Source organism: Solanum dulcamara, chromosome 11 (genome assembly GCF_947179165.1).
Source record: "Solanum dulcamara chromosome 11, daSolDulc1.2, whole genome shotgun sequence".
NCBI classification, from domain to species: Eukaryota; Viridiplantae; Streptophyta; class Magnoliopsida; order Solanales; family Solanaceae; genus Solanum; species Solanum dulcamara.
The window spans coordinates 53819760-53841222 of record NC_077247.1 but is presented as its reverse complement, the minus strand read 5'-3'; the positions used below and the strand labels follow the sequence as shown (position 1 = coordinate 53841222).

At 31.8% G+C, this 21463-nt stretch overlaps 3 protein-coding genes and 1 non-coding gene across 5 annotated transcripts; 3 read left to right on the top strand and 1 right to left on the bottom strand.

The window, feature by feature from the left end:
* Window positions 1-983: 983 nt before the first annotated feature.
* LOC129874289 (AAA-ATPase At2g18193-like) lies at window positions 984-3240 on the top strand. The gene is made up of 2 exons (XM_055949552.1): window positions 984-2253; window positions 2363-3240. The coding sequence occupies exons 1-2, from the start codon at window positions 1264-1266 to the stop codon at window positions 2915-2917; spliced, it is 1545 nt and encodes a 514-aa protein (XP_055805527.1). The 5' UTR covers window positions 984-1263; the 3' UTR covers window positions 2918-3240.
* A 1270-nt stretch (window positions 3241-4510) lies between these two features.
* Window positions 4511-8243, top strand: LOC129873679 (disease resistance RPP13-like protein 4). Its single transcript, XM_055948815.1, has 2 exons — window positions 4511-4656; window positions 5462-8243. Exon 2 carries the CDS (start codon window positions 5510-5512, stop codon window positions 8054-8056), a length of 2547 nt encoding a protein of 848 aa, XP_055804790.1. The 5' UTR covers window positions 4511-4656; window positions 5462-5509; the 3' UTR covers window positions 8057-8243.
* A 1754-nt stretch (window positions 8244-9997) lies between these two features.
* LOC129873612 (transcription factor bHLH110-like) lies at window positions 9998-13194 on the bottom strand. 2 transcript variants are annotated; one of them, XM_055948739.1, is made up of 7 exons: window positions 12774-13194; window positions 11599-12142; window positions 11358-11504; window positions 10959-11027; window positions 10739-10804; window positions 10506-10565; window positions 9998-10212 (listed from the first exon to the last, which is right to left on the bottom strand). In XM_055948739.1, the coding sequence occupies exons 1-7, from the start codon at window positions 12887-12889 to the stop codon at window positions 10081-10083; spliced, it is 1134 nt and encodes a 377-aa protein (XP_055804714.1). In that variant the 5' UTR covers window positions 12890-13194; the 3' UTR covers window positions 9998-10080. The 2 variants fall into 2 exon arrangements, with proteins under 2 accessions (XP_055804714.1, XP_055804715.1); XM_055948740.1 differs by having other exon boundaries at window positions 10959-11024; window positions 12774-13192.
* Window positions 13195-15962: 2768 nt separating this feature from the next.
* Window positions 15963-16034, top strand: TRNAH-GUG (transfer RNA histidin (anticodon GUG)). Its single transcript has one exon. It is a non-coding gene; the product is annotated as a tRNA-His (tRNA).
* Window positions 16035-21463: the final 5429 nt, after the last annotated feature.

Sequence of the window (21463 nt, the reverse complement as noted above, 5' to 3'; positions counted from 1 at the left end):
GTATACTTATTATCGAAGTAATGAAGCTTCTTCAACTTCAATGAAATTGATGTCTTAATCTAATGATTACTCCTCCCGTGTCAGATTAAAAGAACATTTTATTAAAAATATTTATTGAATATTACTTGATCATTTACTAACTCAAAATAAAATTAATTAATTTTTTTTAATTTATTTCTATAATTAATATGCTTTGAAAGTTTAAATAAATTGTGAAGATCCAAAAATTTTCTTTTTAAAGAGGTTAATTAATATGAGCAAAAGGTAAAATAGTAAAGTTGATTAATATTTATTAATCATCATGTAAAATAGAAAGTGTTTATTTAATATGAAAGGGAGGAAATATTAGTAAAAACAAACAGAAAGACGATGATCAACCAATTGAAAATACACCACGTGAAGGATTCCCTCTGCGTGATGCCCAAGTAGAGGCACATTCCAGTGTAGATGTCCACATTTTCTTATCGTACAAGTCTTCATTTCAACCATTTATAATATGCCACGTTAGCAAGTTATGCACAAAACATTTGCTCCAATTTGACAAACGTAAAACAGTGGTTTTGTCGAAGTGGAAACACTTTATAGAAAAATAATAATTCTATAAAAAGATTTTATGCTATTTTACAACTTTTTATGTAGAATTTTTTTTAACAAAAATACATCAATTAAATAAATTATAAAGAATTATCGCACATTTTGTATAATAGACCCTTGTGGTCGGGTTTTTCTCCGGATCTTGCATATATCGAAAGTTTTAAGATACCGAACTGCTCTTTTTTATATAATTAAAAATTAAATATGAATATACCTTTCTTTTCAATTCTATAAATCAAAATTTAATTCGATAAAATATAAAAAACAATAAAATGATTGTAAGCACGTATCATATAGGCTTCTTAGCAATTGTAATTTACGGATCCTAACATTTTTATGTCAAAAACAATAAAACAAATATTCAAAGTTAGAATTTTGATTGAGTGAATAATGTGAATTTCAGTCTAATCTATAAACATATATGAGAAAGAAAAAAATAATATTCTAGCTAACATTTACACCATATATTCGTGGCGATCAAGCTTGCTCGTTTATCGCTCAATTTAGTTGTTGAAATCCTCAAGCTTCCGCATATAAATAGACTCCAGCTTTCCCTGTCTCAGTCGCCTGTACCTCCAATTCTCCTGTCCCTTCACCGTCGCCGGCCGTATTCACTGAATTCCGGCAACCCAGTTAACATTTCAATTCCCCTTATCAAAAACGCCGAAAATGTACGACGTTTCAAAAATGCAGAACACGGCATCAACTTTATTCTCGGCGTACGCTTCTCTAGCGGCGTCGATGATGCTTGTTCGCACCATGGCTAACGATATCATCCCAAAATCACTCCTCACATATATCCAATCAGCTATCAGTTATCTCTTCACTCCACTTTCAACCCAACTCACAATAATCGTCGACGAACAGTGTGGAATGACCCGAAATCAAGTTTACGAGGCTGCCGAAATTTACCTCCGTACCAAGATCGGCCCAAACGCCGACAAAGTCCGGGCCCACAAAACCCCTAAACAGAAAAACATCAACGTAAGCGTAGAGAAGGATGAGGAGATCACTGATGTATACGGCGTCGTACAGATGAAATGGAGATTGATCTCTGTTGAGCCTCAGGAAAGACATGGGTATACCCCAGAAAAAAGATTTTTTGAGCTGAGTTTTAATAAGAAGTTTAAAGAAAGTGTTTTGAATGAGTATTTACCCTTTGTGTTGACAAAGGCTAAAGAGATTCAAGATAATGATAGGGCTGTGAAATTGTATACAAGGGATTGTCCTTGTGGTAGCGATGATGATGGATATGGGTATGGAGCTGGGGGTGGTGGGGTTTGGGGTTCCATAAATTTGGATCATCCTGCAACTTTTGATACTTTGGCTATGGAACCTGAAATGAAGAAGATGATAATTGAAGATCTTGATAGATTTGTGAAAAGGAGAGATTTTTACAAGAAGGTTGGTAAGGCTTGGAAAAGAGGGTATCTTTTGTATGGACCTCCAGGAACAGGGAAATCTAGCTTGATTGCAGCCATGGCCAATTACTTGAAGTTTGATATATATGATTTGGAACTTACCAGTTTGTATTCTAACTCGGAATTGAGAAGGATTTTGATCTCCACTTCGAACCGATCCATTATTGTGATTGAAGATATTGATTGTAGTGTGGAAATGCACGATCGAAATCTTGGGCATCAACCCACTGACACTAAGGTCTGACTTTGTTCTCCTTCTGTTCCAATTTTAGTATCATATTGATTTCCCATCAAAGATAGTATTTTTGAAAATGTTTAATCCTTAAGTTGTTTAATTTCTCGTGCAGATAACGTTATCGGGTTTGTTGAACTTCATTGATGGATTGTGGTCCAATTGTGGGGATGAAAGAATTATTGTATTCACAACCAACCATAAGGAGAAATTGGATCCTGCTCTGTTGAGACCTGGTCGAATGGATATGCATATTCATATGTCCTATTGTACTAATCAGAGTTTCAAGATTCTGGCTTTTAACTACTTGGGTGTTTCTGATCATAGACTATTCGGAGAGATTGAAGGCTTAATCAAGAATGTAGAGGTGACCCCTGCAGAAGTTGCAGAAGAACTGATGAGAAGTGAGGTTGCTGATGTTGTCCTTGAGGGAGTGCTTAATTTGCTCAAGCGAAAAGCGGATGAAGCCAATGAAATCAAGGAGGAGAAGAGTCCTAGCACCCAAGAAGGCGATGAGAAGGACGAGATTGAGGAAGAAAAGGTTGATGGTAATCAGATTCAAGAAGCTAAAAGACTGAGAACTGAACTTCTGATACATACTTTAGGAAACCAAAGGAGAGGAAGAATGAGAATAGGAAGACCGAATAGAGGACGAGGGGGGCGTAGGTAAGGGAAAAGGGAGATCGAAAGATGTAGGTATTATACTGGTGCAATTTCTCGATGCTTAATGTATAAACGTATGCACTTTTCTCTTGTTTTTTGAATCAAATATAGAAGTGCAGGGTAAAGAGTAAATAAATTTCTTAACTTTTCGAGATCAGGACAACTGCAATGCAGATGTTATTGTAACAAGTTCTCAGGAGCTTTGCATGGTTCCAATGTTATCTTAGTACAGTATTACTAGCATTTTACTAATCAATTGAAGTAACGACTCTGTTAGTTCACAGGACAAAATATAGCCGTTACTCTAATACATTTCTCTTGACTTGAGGAGCTGATATCTAGGCTCTTGAATTGCTCCAACATAAAGAATTTGTAGAATTGTGTATCAAGCATTTACTTGACAAGGATGGCATTCCGAAATATGTTAGATCGAATTACAGTTTGTAGTATTTTTCATGCAGTTTCACTCTATCAAAAATGCTATTTATAAGAAAATAAGTTAATCATATTTGACCTTAATCTATGCGTAATAAGGTCAAATTACTACTGCTGAGAAATGTAGTAACTCTTAACCAAGACAATATTTCAGTCCTCCAACTAGCAAAATTCAGCTGCTTTATTTGTCTCTTTTCACGTTGGAGTATTGAACTAGAGATATTTTAAGAGAAAGGCTATCAGTTTCATTCTTGCTTTTCTTTGCCTTTTTTTTTTTAATTATACTTGTCTACATATGGTTAAGAATTTTTTCTTGAGAAGAGTAGCTAGAAAATTTAAAAAGCTATGAGAAATAAAATAATAAAAAATCTTGTCAAACTACAAGAGCTTATAAAATGAAACATTTGATTTTGAACTCGTAAGAAATTTTGGTATTTTATCAAATGCATAAATAAATCAAAAGTGCTTAATATAAGTTAATGTAGGTGTTTAGTCACTAATAAACTTAATCAAATGCCCTCTAAATCATATAAATAGCATCCATTTCTCATTTTCCTTCTCTTTTCAACCATGCATTTGGTCTTCTTCTCAATTTGTGGCGTAAGTCATAGTGTCCACACCTTCCTTATTTGCTTTGAACGAAACAGAGGTGAGTAGAGATGAACATGGCATCATACATATCAAAGTTAAAATTTTATATTGTGATTTTGGTATAGTATTTGATATGTATTTTAAAATTTGATATTTATAATAAAATTATCGGAATATCGAATATCATATTACATATATAATTTTTGTATATTTATTATAGTACCAATAAATATATAAAGTAACTAATTGTTGCCTTGTTTAAATGATAGAATTTCGACTGCTATATCTAAATTGAAATATTTTTTTGGTGGAATTGATTTAGAAAAAAAGAATTGTTTGAGACGTTTTTCTGAAAAAATCAAAAAGATATTTCTCTATTATATTAATATATATAAGTTGAATTTGGATAAATTATGATTACTAATTCATGATATGGTACGCAAAATAATTACTGAACTTAAAAATATCAAAATAATTTAGTATAATAATATAATTTTTTTTAAAATAAAAAATTAAAATTACTGAATATCATATGATACATGATACCCGATGACTTTGAATTATTCTTCGAACCGTGTTGTCCCCATTTCTCTCAGTTTCTCATCTTCTTCCTTAACTCATTTTTCAAGTCTCTCTCTTTAACACTGCAACTTTGAAAAGTTGAATTTGTCAAATCCCTTTTGGTGATAACTGTGGCAGCAGCATCTTCCTCTTTCACAAGTAAGCGTTACGCACCTCTGTTAAATTTTCTTAACAGTCCCCTTTTCATGAACAATTAATCTGGTCTTCTATTCTTGTTAACTTAGCTTATCATCGAAAATTTGACTCTAAATTACTCAAGAAACATCAAGATTCGAATGCTTCACGGACTAGTTAAGCAGAATTATAGTATATGGGTTATTATGTGATAAGCTTACTCATAATAATTACCAAATGATTGGGGATTAGATGCCAAGTCTAAGAATTACTTGTATTAAATTTGTGTCTCCTTCATTACTAATACAAGGCTGCTTACTTTAAAGGGTATTTTTTACTACCGTATCATTTTAGGTTTTTTTATTCAGGTATTGCTAATAGTACATGTATCTTTTCTTCATATTCTATCGGAGATAAAATAATACTAGATCCAGGTTATATATTGTTAATGTGGAAAATAAATTGAACCAGACATTGTATTCCTAGTTCTATCCTGATAATATATTATTCTTACAAGGTAAACCAATCGAGGCATAAGTGTGTGTCAAGAAGATATCATAGTCCTTGACAGACTTAGATGTTTCCTTTTGTAGGAGGTAACACTTAATTGCAAAACAAATTTCATGTTTACTACACTACAACATACCCAGTGTAGTCTCACAAGTGGAATCTGGGGAGGGTAGGACGTACACAGACCTTATCGCCACATTTGTGCGGTAGAGAGGCTGTTTGCTGTTTATGAAAATGGCAATGTGAAACCATAAGTATATTCTTGAGTCCCTCCACACCCTTGCCTGCTAGCAATAATATGATTCTTTGGTCTTATCAGGTGAGCCAATTTCATTGTGCTGCATTTCAGAAATTTGAAGTAGAAGAAATGGTGGATGCAGTGGTAACTGTATTCTTGGAGAAACTGCTTAATGTTCTCACTGAGGAAAGCAGATTTCTAAGTCAATACAGACAAAAGTTTGAAAAGCTGAAGAATGAACTGCTATTCATGCAAAGCTTTCTCAAGGATGCAGAGAGGCTCAAGAGGAAACACGTCACCCTTAAAGCGGTCATGGCCTGTTTGCGAGACTTAATCTTTGAAGCTGAAGAGATACTGGAGGACTGCCACAATCAATCAGCAGATAGTAATGGGGCTACTAGAATTTCTACGCGCTTCCATCCCAAAAGGCTATGTCATCGCTATCAAACTGGGAAGCGACTTGCTGAAATCAATGAGAAGATCTCAGAAATAAAGCAAAACATTTCGACATACCTTGGAGTGCCACTTATGAAAGAAGGAAGTATGGAGGCACACAATAATCTTATGACAAGATGGACTTCTTCCCTTTATGACCACACTCAGGTTGTTGGTTTGGAAGGTGACACAGAGAAGATAAAGGATTGGCTATTTGAAGCAAGTGATGGTTTACTTGCCATTGCATTTGTGGGTATGGGAGGGCTCGGAAAAACCACTCTTGCTCAGAAAATCTTCAATGAAAGAAGCGTGGAGAATCACTTCGAGAGGAGAATTTGGGTGTCTGTTTCTCAAACATTTACTGAGGAACAAGTCATGAGAAGCATATTGAAGAGTTTGGGAGATGCATGCATTGGTGATGACCAGAGTGAATTGTTAAGAAAAATAAATCAGTACCTTTTAGGAAAGAGGTTTTTGATTGTTATGGATGATGTTTGGAGCTTGGACAATGCTTGGTGGCAGAAAATCTATTCTGGACTACCCAAAGGAAATGGGAGCAGTGTTATTGTAACTACGAGAAATGAGTTAGTCGCTCGCAAGATGGGTGTCACAGAAGCAAGGACACACTGGCCAAAATTCCTCAATGAGGACTACAGTTGGTTACTGTTCCGGAAGATTGCATTTGCAGCGACTGCAGGTGAATGCATTTTTCCTGAATTGGAGAATGTGGGAAAGGAGATTGTGGAAAAATGTAAGGGTCTTCCATTAGCAATCAAAGCAGTAGGAGGAGTGATGCTTTGTAAACCACCTTACTATCATGAATGGAGGCGTATTGCAAATCATTTCCGCGATGAATTGAAAGAAAATGATGACTCAGTGATGGCTTCATTACAGTTGAGCTACGATGAACTCCCTCCATACTTAAAATCCTGTTTCCTCTGTTTTTCACTCTTTCCTGAGGATTGTGTCATACCAAAAGACCAGCTGATCCGTTGGTGGATCGGAGAAAGCTTCATCCCTCTAAGAAGTGGTAGGTTATCAACTGAAGTTGGAGAAGATTGTTTCTCACAACTATCCAATCGATGTTTGATAGAAGTTGTTGATAAGGCTTACAATGGTGTGATCCATACATGCAAAATGCATGATATGGTTCGTGATTTGGTGATCAAGATTGCAGACGATGATTCATTTTCCACCCCATCTGATGCTAATTGTCGACATTTGGGTATTAAGAGTGAGATGAATGGGAAGCAACTATTGAGCAATCAAAAATTACGAGCACTGCTGACAACCACCAAGAGTGGTGAAGTAAACAAAATCCCTTCTGACATTGCCAAGAATTTCTGCAATAGTCGACACCTCCAGGTACTGGATCTGTCGAAATCACTTTTCAATGTGCCTATTTCAAGTTTGCTGGAAGGCATTGGATCCGCCAAACAGCTTACTTATCTCAGTTTAAGCAATACACATCCATTGACTGGTGTTCCAGATTCCATATCCAAGCTTGAAAAATTACAGATTTTGGACTTCAGCAATTGCCAGAATATGAAAATGCTCCCCTGTTGTGTTATAACATTTGAGGAACTAGCTGTTTTAGATTTGAATCACTGTGGGTCACTTGATTACCTGCCAAAAGGACTGAGTAGGCTTTCCAATCTTCAAGTACTGCTTGGATTTAAGCCTGCAAAATTAAGCCAGCCTGGAGGTTGTCGTATTTCTGAACTTAGAAGCCTGACTCGACTGAGAACTCTCAGTTTAAGACTAACTCAGGATGAGGAGATTGGGGATGATGAGGGGAATGCACTGATAGATCTCCAAGAACTTCAATTTTTGACAATAAGTTGCTTTGATAGTCAAGATGATCGACTAGTCACAAAACTTGGTAGACTTTATCCTCCTCGACAACTCCACGAGCTGATTCTCAAATTCTATCCAGGTAAAATAAGTCCTGAATGGCTTAACCCCACATCTCTCCCCTTGTTGCGATATCTCTCAATCATTTCAGGTGATATGAAAGAAATGCATGATAACTTCTGGGGTGATCGCAGTACTCTTTGGAAAATTGAGGGGTTAATGTTGGAAGCTTTAACTGATTTGAGATTAGAATGGTCAGCAGTGAATCGAGTGATGCCTTCGTTAAGAATACTCAAGGCTAGCTGGTGCCCCGAGTTGGAGTCATTTCCAATTGAAGATGCAGGGTTCAGAGGGGGTTTATGGAAGAAGGAAGAACATAGGTGCTGACAAGAAGCACTTCAACTCTATAATTACATCCTGTTTGATATCTTAGTTTACTTGTTTCCATTCTTTTGTGGATCCTATACTTTGTAAAAGTAAAAATATGTTTAATTATCCAGAGATTGAAACATAAACTTCTTGGACTTTTTCCTGTTAATGTAATGACAGATCATTATTGTTAAGTCTCAGACAAGTGACATTTTTCCACTTAGATTTCCTTCATTTAATTCAGGTCCATAACTTCTGGGAAGTACAATAATACAAGTGTGTTCATTTCCCAGCACCCAGATTTTCCTACATTTCAAGCTTTCAACTACATTAAAATGGAGGGACATATCATGGACAGTTGGTATTTTTAAAAAGTCGGGTAAAAAGAGTACAGAATTGAGTGGCTCGGAGTGATTAGTACCTCCTCCAAATCTTAAATTACATAAAGAGCACAAAATATTACCCGTCAATATATAGATGAAATGAGAATTGCTTCAAGAATCTGGATTTGTCCTTGCTATAAATCTTTAAGCGATTATTGATAGTAAATAAAACATATAGTATGTCACGGTAAACATTATCTGCATGATTTTGGGCATGCAAAGTTACAGTAACTGTACAATTTATCTACCGGCCATATGCTTCCACGGAAGTCATTAATGGATCGTAGTTGTCCGATGTTTCAATTATTGGAAAACTATATGCACAACGGAAGCATACAAGAATCGTACCGCTTACATGAATAATAGATAGCATATATGTTTATGCTAAAACACATACAAGCATGGTAGAAGACATAAACTTTTTGAAATTTAATTCGATTAATACCCTTTGAAGCGTGAGCAAATACCTTCAAGCAAATTCTCAAGTTAGACTGCAGTTCTGCCCTGCCATCTTCTACAGTGATCCCAAGTTCACAGCGGAACTTACTTGGGTGGGCAAGTATCGCATAGAAAAACCCGACATCTCATCTTTTTTAGGTTAGGAGAACCCCTATTTAAAAGGACTTTTCCCAGTCGAAAAATGAGAAGAAAATAAGATTCTAAATTCTAGTTAAATATGGGCATGGTAGGGACCACGAAATTAATTACTGAGGCTCCTTAATATGAAAATAATTCAAAATAATTAATTTGAATTATTCTTACTATAATAAATTACAAACCATTCCACTATAAATTCGTAAGTGCACTCACTCCATTTATATTTCAAAATTTTCTATTAAACACTTATGTAATTCCCCATGTTAAGATTACAGATACTAATCAATAAATTAAATTACTGACGAATTTAACTTAAAGATTAATATTCTTTAGAGCACTGCTTAACTTATTTCAGATGTCAGATTCATAAATCCACTTGCAAGGTTTGACACGATGAAAATTTATAAGCTTCTCAAAAAGGCATATTATCAATCTCTATATCGAGACATGGATTCCATCAACTATCTTATTATTTCACTAATATATATTATTATCATCCAATCTACCTGGCATATTGACCCATCTCAGAATCTCACATTTTAATAAATTAAAACGATAATTAATATATTCAGATCATAATAGTTATATCAAGATTGAGAATATAATTACATTTAACAGTTTAGAAAATATGTTTTTTTTGGCAGTCAGTCTAAAACAACTATATCTACTTGGTCCCGTTCAATACATATAAAATGCACTAGCACAAGAAGTTGAAACTATATCATTCTCATAATCAAGATAAATTTCATATAATCTTGTGCTACAATCATACCGATGGCTTGTCCAATTTCCATCTTAGATTGTGAACAAAAAACTTTATACTTATAAGAACCGATGATTTAATCATCTGTGCATAAGTTAAAACTCTATACACTAAATCATCTACAATATAAATAAATGGACACATAAATGAATATATGATCTATTAAATCTTTTATTAAAATTAAATAAACAATTGTTTTATAATAAAAAAACTATATCTAAATTCATGGTTAATAATATATATTTCATGATTAATAATATATATCTCAACATCAATCGCAGGAACCATACATCCAACAGCTAACATGAGTCTAGTCCAGCGGGAACGCGCAACGCAAAAGTGATGTAAGAAGAAAAAGATGTTGGCACAAGACATAATCCTCTACTTTCAAGATCTAGCACTGGCTGACTCTTCATGTCTATCCTCGAATCCTGTTACACCATACACCAAAAAGTATTCAATTACCTTACTTATACAGTTTCTATAGAATTAAGTTGTATATATGCACTACTAACATCTCAGGTTTCGTCATATAAGGGGCACATTAATTAGTCGATTTGAAGTTATAATACAATTTCGTTACCCTAATTATGAAAGAAGGGAAGTCTTTAGTCTTGCATAATATTTAATACCACGAGGGATGTATATGCATTATAGCTCAAAACGTTAGGGTCTAGGTCTCTGAAATTATCACAACATATTTCAACGCATTTCTCTTCCTTACCTTTAAGTGTATGTGTTGGAGCTTCCCTTGAGCTGATTTCGTATATGGCATGCTTAATGTCTGCATTATTATAAAATTAACAAAAGGGAAATTAAGAAGCTATAAATAATGTAACGCTACGTATATATGAATCTCTTAGTAGGGATATTCTATATGAATCTTAGCTTTTTCCAGGAAAACGAATATGAAGATGAATTTAAGAGGAAATTAATTAAGCAGAATGAGTGTTTTACCAGGATTTGGTCCTGAAGGAACTGAATATAGCCAATGGCTTCTTTTAATACTGACGCAGTATCAGTCTGCATCGATCATTGTGGGAGAAAAGAAGGAAAAATCAGCATGGTCCTAACATTAAAATATATAGTAAAAGTAAAACTGTGCTCTCCTTTTGCCAGTCTCCCATTTAAGTGGATTCTGATGATATGTACTATTTATAGAGTAGAGTATATATACCTTGCCGAAAGGTGCCACTAATCTGTGTAGAGCTGAAATCCTGTCTCCTAGTTTTTCCTTTCGAACCTGCTTCAAAACGACAAGTAAATTTGTCTCAAGACGACGTACATAATTAGGTAAATAAAAGTGCGTTTTATTTAATAACTTAAACTTTTAGATAAGATGGTCACATACTTGACCAAAGCACGTAGAAAGAGTCCGCTAACACATGAGGGGTGTGTTGAAGATATATTGAATAAATAAAAGTATGTTATCATCAATGGCATAATAGATATTTTAAATGAGATTATCACACACTTCAACATATGCATAACATCGATAAGAACTTTTTGATTATCAAGTGGAAATTTTAATTATATAACTTCAATTTTCTTTCCTTCTTATTAATTCCTTTTTCACCTTAAGCATTAATGTGCTTGAAGATTGCGATGTGACTCGAGGCTTCTTTGATGCTTCTTGACATGGAATAGCTGCTTCTTCAGCAGAATAATTAAATCTCTTTGCTTTTGAAGAAACTCCAATGTCATTCCTAACATTTGATTTTATCTGTTTAAAACAATTTAAGACGACAGTGAACGTAAATTAGCAGAAAATTAATGAAGAAATTGAAAGAAAAATTACTAAGCAAGAAGGTCCCTACTTTGTTGGATCTATTTGATGATGAACTATGGGTTAATTCTTGCATTAGTCCATGAGCAAATCCCGAAGACATCCTTTCTGTAGCGAAATGGCCACTAATATTGTTCTTGAAAGTTAGGCCATTAAATGCTAACTTCAACCCCTGGAAATCTGAATGTTCCATCTCATGACTTGAGATATAACTCGAATTACAAGTTAAACCGGAAAAAGCAATGCTAGTTTTATTAGCATTGTTCATGTACGAATCTTCGGATAGAAGATTCTCATTCAGATCAAAAGCATGTTGTTGTTCGTTTTCAAAGTAACTTTCTTTGAACAAGTTGTTACTCATATCTTTCATCTTGTAGAAATAATCGCTGGATATTATGTAGCCCTTGTTATTTTTGTCATCCAGCTGATCGTTGGATGATTCATGATGGTCATCGTGGAACATTGAGGTGTTCATTAATGGATATGTGTCAATGCTTCTTTTCCACAGCTCTTCTGATGAGATGTTATTCTGGATCATTTTCATGTGTCCCAGCTTGTAGTAATATTCTTCTTCTCTGTAGTATTACAGATAGAATAGATGATAAAGCTACTGTACATGTACACCAATAAACCCTAAAATTCAAGTTAATCATAAGAGTATTTATTATGACATAACAAAATGTAATAAATAGAATGATCTAAAAAACAATTGATCGATAATACAGTAAGCTTCTTTAATTCAATTATTAGGTCCTCTAGAGTCCACTTCTTCCCCACACTACGAGTGTAAAGTAAAGAATACCATTAAAGCAGCTCAAGCAAAACTTGCTATAATCATGTGAATTATGTGATATGTGTTGCATCAATTAGGAACTAAACCTACAAATTCGCTAATTATGAGTTGGACACTTTGACCAAAGTCTTTGATTGATTAATCAATCATATAGTTCGTACTCAAAGCGAAGAAGAATCTTTACGATGAAGAAATATTTGAGGATGGAACGACACATACTAAAAGTCTAGCAAGTGTTCGTGTTTAAATTAAATTTCTACTTCTCCTTGTCCATAAGAAACTCTTGAGCTAGGAATAATGCTTAGAAGGTGATAATATTTTGACACTAAATCTTAGACTTAGTTGCTTTGAACTCAAATCAAATGCGAATTCGTGTTTTCACTTAGAAAGGAAGTACTAATATAACAACTTACGAGGTGATTCCTGAGTTCCAATCTTGTACAGTTGAAACTCCAGTGCAAAAGGGATACCCAGCAAGCTGTTGTTGCTGTTGGAGTTGATGATGATTATAAAGATTCGTAGAATCCATGGCCAAATATGATTCAAATATATTCCAAAAAAAAAAAGCAACTTGCTGTTGAATGGCTAGGTTTAATTTAGTTCTTTCTCAAGGCTAGTTATACTTTGTACCACGTACGTTTAATTTGCAAGCATGGTCGTTTTAGCTAGGAAGAGAGAAAGATTGAGTGGGGAATTAATGGAGACAAAAGTATAGAAGAGAATTAATGTGCACTGAGATCATCAGTGTGTGTCCCTATTCATTTTGCTAGCAGGCTATTCAATGATGGCAATCTCGGAAAACATGTGGAATTTGAAGTTTAGAAGCTAAGCAAACCAACCTTTATATATTTGGTGGAGAGTGATGTAAATATGATGTACATATATACTCCATTTTTATATATATGTTGACTCAATAACAAACGGAAAAGAATCAAAATTAAAATATTCTTAAACTATATGAAATTGAATAAATTGTTCATCCTTAATTAAAGAAGATACGTCCCTCTTTTCTTTTTCATTTTCAATGAGGAAAAGTGTAAAACAATCCCAACATTAAATGTTTGGAAAAGGAATTTTCGGCATAAATCAAATCTAGAAGATATATAGTTCATGAGGATACCATATTAAGAAAATAAATTTATGGATCTAACTCGATTCAAACAAAGTGATGATTGTCTAATATCTTTTAGTGAGACGAAACTCACTTCCTAAACCAAGTACTCCATTTAATGAATTATGTTTGAATGAGGCATGTCTTAATATGTAGTCCTAATTATAATTATGCCACTAGAAAAATTGTTACTGCTACCAATATTAATTACCAGTACTAATTTATGCTTGCATATTGCAGTTATTAATTGCATAGTTTATTCGTTTTAAGTGTTTATAAATTTAGTGCTTAATTTGTTTATGATGGTGTGCCTAGTTAAACCAGTACTGGATCAAGTCGTATTCCCCATATTTCATATAGATGACAAATGTCTCTGACAACACATGATATTTAAAGAATTTGTCTTTTTGTATTTCGCATGGAAGTCTGTTTGTCTTCATTCTAGCCATTGGAGTTTGATGATCTCATTACTGTTTTATTTGAGCTTGTTTTTCACATGTAGTGCTTCTTTGTAATTTGTAATTTGTAAATGTGAAGGCAACATATGTTTTAACTTATTGAACCTATTTTTTTAAAAAAAGGAAAAAAAACTTCTAGGGAAGATGTTCTGCCGACGTAAAAGTTTGTTTCATGTTACACGAAAATATGTACCGAGCCGTTTTGATGGCATGAGTCCTTGTGTAAACACATGTTTAATTGATAACATGTTACTACATTGAAACGATCTCTTTTTAATAGTTTATGAATTTGAATCGTTTAATAGACCCTATATATAATAACAATATATCAAGTGAAATCTCACAAGTGGGGTGTGCAGAGGGTAAAGTGTACGTAAATCTTACCACTATTTCATAGAAATAGAAATGTTATTTCCAAAGATCCTCGGCTCAAAAGTAACAGTTCCAACAAAGAGAGAATAATAATATATATATCATAATAGACTCTATATAGTGACATATGTATATATAAGGTCCATTCATTAAAGTTGAAAATGACTAAAACCAACAAAAGGTGCATATCGCCCGAGCGAAGCTGGGAAATAACAGCAATATCATAATTCATAACTATTGATTTGGCGATACTTAGCATTACTTAATCTATTATTTTTTTAAGACACATGAAACAGGCATCAACAATTTATTTTTTTGGACAAAATAAACAATTAATGGATGTCCTTATTGTATTTTAGATGGAGTATATCTATAAGAATTAATTTCACAATTCCATCAATAATATATAGTCCACTCTATGATCTACCCATTGTAAGGACTTTTTGATAGGTATATGTATATGCATAGCAAGGAAAATGATAGGATTATTTTAGGGAAAAAGTGGGATATTATTGAAGGCGGTTAACATAAAGGACCAGCGTCCAAAATCAAGGAATAATCAATTAACAAAAAATGAAATAATGGTCCATTTTTTGTCCACTATATTTTGGCCTCTTCTCAATTGGCCTCATTGCTGAACAACCCCTTCTACTTTTTAAGTATTTTAAGAGATTTAAAAAAAAAAGGTGTATATTCAAATGAAGGAAACGTACAAATTAAATCAAACACAATAAGGTGGACAGAATTATTGATTGAAATATCCCGCATATTGTAATGCAAAATTCTAGTGTAGACTGAAATACATAGAACCAAGAAACATGTTCCTGAGTTATTTGATGAAGTTCATAATTACATGCTTTTATATAGAATCCAGAGAAAATATTCCTAAGAACGATATATGCTATATATAGAATATACTTGCTTCGTTTCATATTATTTGGTATATTTTACTAACCTAATTTAATTAATGATGTTTTGAAACTCTAAGTTTGATTGTTATTATTTTATATAGTTATTTAATACTAAGAAGAGTATGAGAAAGAAATAATAAAATTTTCTTGATTTACTAAACTGAACAAATAAAATGAAACATTTAATTTTCATATCGGACTAAATTAAATGAAACGGGGCGAGTATACACTTAAGCATCCAATAATATGAGGCATTGGAAATGACCAAGAATCTTTTGTACTTTTTAAAATCTCTTGTGAAAAGGTTTGTGCTATGCTAAATAAGAAAAAGAAAGAAATCCCAGTAATGTAGATATATAGTGTGTTCTAAATTCCCTCGGGGTTGTATAGAAACAAGAAATGGAATCCTAGTTGGACGCACTATGATATATGATAAGATTATTTAAATACAAAAAAGGAGTAATATATTCAACAATCATTGGAGTGCTTGAATAATGCAACTACTATAGCTATTACAATCATTATCCATTCACTTTTGTCACCCACGTCTACTGGAGTAGCAAATTTTCATTTTCTTCTCATAAAACAATGTCCTCAAATTCTAAATTATTTGAATAACTAATATTTTTATTTTAAGATTTTACTTAACTGTGGAACTAATTTAAATGGTTTACTACCACATTCATTATTTGTTTAGGTGTCTATTACTATTTTAATATATAAATTAGTTTTAGATTTGTGATAAATCAAGTGGCTGTAGTTTAGTGGTAAGAATTCCACGTTGTGGCCGTGGAGACCTGGGCTCGAATCCCAGCAGCCACAATCTTTACTTTTATCAATTAGTACCCTTTTCACTATTTATTTATAAGAAATTAAATCCTCGGTAAACCTTCTTCCTTTTTTTCTTTTTTCTTTTTTTGGGAGGGGGGGGGGGGGGGGTCACTAAATCCTATTTCAACATGAAATTTACCTTGTAATTATTTTGTTTTTTAAGTCAAGTGTCATGGAAACAATATTACCATTTCTTCCTTTTTACGTAAAAAGGATTCTAATCCAGTATTTCTTGTTGTATTATATTATGTCAAACTTGTTGAAAATGGTACTCCAATAATCAATTCATTAACAATTACAACTATATAAACTGTGATTGGCAAAAGGAGGCATTAACGTTTGTCGAAGAAATTTAATAAAATACAGTGCGCTCTAGATGTTTAATTTCTTTATCATTTTCAAATATATTCAAACTTGATCAGAGCTACCATAATTTCAATTAATGGTATTAACACTATAATTAATCATATTTTTCTAACTCTCCTTATTTTCCTATAGCTTGACCATTTTCAAATATATTCAAATTTGATCAAACCGTCACAGGTATAAATTACTTGATCCCTTATATAGTCTTGAACAATCCTTCTCATTGAATTGAATTTTAGGTTGAGTTAATGTTAAAGTTTACTTCTTTATCAGATTAGTGTTGATATACATTTAAGCAGTGGCTAGCAGCTGGCAGAGCTCTATAAGGTCTCAATAATAAAGAGTACGAGGGCGGCATCTAATTAAATGAGAAAATTAGTCTAGTGTCAGTTGAACTTCATTTTCCGTGGGAAAGTCATATATAGCATTTTACCAAAATTGAAAGAAGAATTAATTGTCCGACTTTTCTACATCTAATTGTAAGGTAGAAACACACAATTGACTGATTGAGTAGGGTTCCGTTATACATACTTTTCAGACCTACTTTCTATACAGAGTAAAATCTCCATAAAGTAATATTCGATAAAGTAATAATCTCGCTAAATAAATATTTTTTTCAGTCCCGACTTGGACTAGTTATATTAAAGTAATATTCTCGTTAAATGCATTAGATAATAATTAAAAATAAAGTATTAAAGGCCTAGAAAAAATGTAAAGTAATAATTACTAGAATACATCAAGAATTTATATATATTTAATTAGTCAATAATACTAGACCAATAACTATTTCTTTGTAAAATATGATTCTATAGTTGGATTTTCTTTCTTATACTCACATATTGCGTTTCTTATTTTATTGGTTAAAGACAATTTGTGTACGCCTTTCAAATGATGAGAAGACATTATACTTGGATTATGATTTTTAAACATCTAGCTTTTACCTTTTATAGTTAACATAAAATTTCTTCATATTCTATATACATGAATACAATTAGAAACATTAAACTTTACTAAATTTGTTTAACTTTCCTATTCAGTGCACAACTAAACTTTACTTTACCTAATTACCCCTTTTAAAAAGGTGATTAGACTAACGTAAAAATTATGTGTGCCCGGAATAAAACTGGCTAACTTCAGAGTTTTTCTTTAATATATTGCCCATTTTTTTAGCTGTTACAAAGTTGAATTGAGAGCTCAAAACAATTAAAGTAGTCCTAATCTTATCTCTGTTAAATGAATTTAGGCTGATTTTCTGCACTAGTTTTAATACTGGTTCGATAATAGTCAACTCATGATCAAGGAAAGCTATAATTAGCTGCCCAAAAAGAAAACCAATTTACAAAATAAAATGAACCAACTCACACCAATATTGATGATTATATTAATGATGAACTACACTCCAAAGTAGCTGAAGTACCGATAGAAATTTTATTCATGTGTCTCTCGTAACCACTACTGCTACTTAAGTGAAGGTGTTCACATATTAGAACTAACTAATTAAGACCTCAGAGGTTTCCTTTTATTTTTTATTTCGAAACTAATCTTTCTGGTGATTTACTACACTTATTAATTTCTTTGTAATCTTTAAACCTTCTTATTATTAATGTATTTTTTGGGACTATTTTGCCCTTTTTAATATACTTTTCTATTCGAACATAATTGTAAACATCCTTTTTCTTTTCAATATATATATCTCTACTAATATCTCGAAATCGTGTAGGGTACGTGAAAAGATAATAACATGATGCATATTTCGTAACACTAATATATGCTGTGTATCATGTGAAAACAAAGATTTCGTAAGATGTATCGCCGTCCAAATAAAGGAAGTAAAAGTCACAATTTTGATTTTCTTGGTTAAGTTACAAATTAAATGTCACTAATGTTTAATTAATTAGAGTTGACAAGTTTCCATTATGGATGATCGATGCTCCTTAAGACTTTTATCCATAATGCATTATTACTCCTCTCGTGTAAGTAATTCCACTAAATTCTACAACACAATTTAGGGGTGTGTATTTGTCAATTCGATTCGATTTTAAGTATTATCGGTTTGGTTTATCGGTTTTCAGTTTTTAAATACGCTAAATTGATAACCAAATCAATAAGATTTTTGTTATCGATTTTCGGTTTATCTTTTTTTGGTATTTAACGGTTCGGTTTTGGTTTAACCAATAAGAAAATATTTTCAAAACAAATATACAACTTCTCCAACAATTTTCGAAAATATTAAATATTATTGAAAAAGGAAAAAGAGTTTCTTAAGGAAAATAGTCAAATGCTCATAAGAATTAACCATTGCTGTTGTCGTTGTAACTTGCAAACCGTAGTCATCGCCGTTTTTAGTTCTTTAGGTTTTGAATTTTGACGTTGTGAACCTAAAGTGGCAAAGCCCAAAGGGTAAATACAATGTGAATTGTGAAGTGTAAATTGTTAGGACACTGATAGTATGATATATTGAATATATATTTATATTAATATTTTTTGTTTGATATTTGTGTATGAGTAAATATTAAATTATTAAGGGAAATTTACATAAATGTACTACATTAAGAAAATATTTACCATTTATAGCAATAATATTTTTTTTCACTGAACACTTATAATACAATTATAATACAATTTTAATACATATTAGCGAGAATAATTTATAAAACTCATATAATACAAGTTTTATTCATGGATAATATATTTATCACATACTTTAATACACTTATAATACATTATGTCAATTTCTTACCAAACAAGCATAATATATTTTAAAACACATATAATACATTTATAGTGCATGCATAATTCACTTTTAATACATGACAGATATATCATAATATTGCTATATATTGCTGTAAATGGTAATAGATTAAAAAATATCGCTAAAATCAGTAATTATTTATTAAAAAGTGTTTTTCCTAGTAATTTTTCCAATTATTAAAGTCTTAATGAGTTATCAGTTTACTCAATAGCCCAATATTAGTAAATTAATACCGAAACCCAATAATTTTTTTTTGTAAAACCATTAAATAACGGTTAACCCAATAACCCAATAGCAATAAACCAATAATATTTTTTTGATTCAATTTATTGATCGGTTCAATTTTTGCACACCTCCTAACACAATTAATTAATCACACAACATTTGGTGAAGCTTGAACGATATTACTCAAGTGTTCAATCCTCACAGAAATATGATGATCTACCTTACCTAACTATATACGTCCTACACACTAGGAAATAGATACAATACCCTTTTAAACATTTTAAAAATAAAAATATCATAATTCTATGTTAAATAAATTTTTTGTTTTAATATTCATATTTTATCGTCTTTAATAACATTATCTTATGAAAATAATATACTATATTTACAATTATACAATTCAATCTTCTTCTATATTTTTACGTATATATTCAACCAAATAAAAATACATAAAATGTGACAGAGTAAGTACAACCTAACAAACAAACAAAAAATGAGTTGGAGGCTACAGAAGGGGCTGCAAGTAGAAGGCAGCGGCCGCCTAAGGGCCAGTTGGATAACCAATTGTGATCAAATGATTGAAAAATCTTTCAAACTTTAATCAGAAGTTTTAAATTTAAATTTTAAAAATAAAAATAAATTACATTAAAAATATCATTCTTAAAATGAAGCTGATAATAAATAAATTTAAAATAATTAAATTTTAGTATAAATATTAAATAAAAAAGCGAAAAATTAAGGGGTTGGTTGGGTCATATCGGCGTAGACTAATGGCCCATTGCTTAAGGCACCGATATTAGCGCGCACACCCATTATGGAATGTCTCTCCACTTCTTATTCAAACATCTACCTTTATTTTCACAAAGCAAACGTTTTATTCAATTAAAGTTGGCATCTTCCTGCCAAAAGCATATCCTTCATTTCTTCAACAGTTTCGATAATGACCGAAGTATTGAAAACATTTTAAAATTTGCCATGTCTTATTAATTTCATTTTAAAATTATTTATAGTCTTAAAAATATTATGTTATTTGACTCATTAAAGTTGGATATACCTTCGGTCTATTACATGACATAGCAAGTGATCTCAAATTTTTGTAGAAGCATGAAACTTTTAATCAAAAATTGAAAAAAGTATTGAAAACAATTCTAAACTTGACGAGAATTTAAAAGTGTATTCAACCCATATTACAAAATCGAAATTGTATTTAATTTTAATTAATCAAATAAAATAATATTTTAAATACTGTCAATAGTTTAAAAATAAAATTAATAATTTGAAGTATTTTCAAATACTTCTCTCTTTGATAATTGATAATAATAACAAGCAGAAAGATAGACATTACGCCACATAGGGTTAAGAGTTGCTTAACGGCTTAAAAGTCCCACCTAACTGATTTCATCCAAATTAAATAATGGGATAGTAATAGAGCGAATTTGCTCGTCACTTTTCAGTTTCTTAATTGAAAAATAATCACTATATTAAATTTGAAATTTTATGACAATATTTTAAACTTTCAAATTTTACAACAACGACTATTTCAATTGTAATTATATATTTGTCCAGTAATGCACCCATCTAGTCGTGTTATATGTAGCAGTATTCGACGGAATATAAAATTTTAAGATGTTAAAACTAATTTGCTTAATATTGTTTATTTTTTCGGTTTTCCACCCTGCATGGGAAGTTTGCTTAATATTAATGTCAGTGAAACACTATCAAATACAATATTGATAAGTTAGTTAATAAAGAGAGCTTATTACATCATAATTTAAAATCCAATAGTATAATGTATAATTGAATTCTTAGAAGTGATAAAAAATATTAAAAAGTAAAAAAGTTGGACATTAATATTATATCATATTAGATATTAAAAAATTAAGTACTCCATTGTTCATTTTTATTTGTTCACTGTTTAAAAAATATTATTTTATTTTTATTTGTCATTTTTAACATATTATGAAAAAAATATTATTATTTTATATTAGGTAAATATGAAAGGAGAAAGTAATACAAAAGTCATTATTAAGGAAATAAACATGTTGGATAGTCTTGAGAAAGAAAACCGTGTTAAGTA

What these genes read in the sequence shown, in the direction of transcription:
- LOC129874289 (XM_055949552.1), top strand. Translation starts at nt 1,264, where the DNA reads ATGTACGACGTTTCAAAAATGCAGAACACGGCATCAACTTTATTCTCG. An exon ending in ATCAACCCACTGACACTAAG is followed by an intron (nt 2,254 to 2,362) that starts GTCTGACTTTGT and finishes TTTCTCGTGCAG; the next exon opens with ATAACGTTATCGGGTTTGTT.
- LOC129873679 (XM_055948815.1), top strand. Translation starts at nt 5,510, where the DNA reads ATGGTGGATGCAGTGGTAACTGTATTCTTGGAGAAACTGCTTAATGTT.
- LOC129873612 (XM_055948739.1), bottom strand. Translation starts at nt 12,889, where the DNA reads ATGGATTCTACGAATCTTTATAATCATCATCAACTCCAACAGCAACAA. An exon ending in TGGAACTCAGGAATCACCTC is followed by an intron (nt 12,143 to 12,773) that starts GTAAGTTGTTAT and finishes GTAATACTACAG; the next exon opens with AGAAGAAGAATATTACTACA. An exon ending in TAGTGGCACCTTTCGGCAAG is followed by an intron (nt 10,805 to 10,958) that starts GTATATATACTC and finishes TGATCGATGCAG; the next exon opens with ACTGATACTGCGTCAGTATT.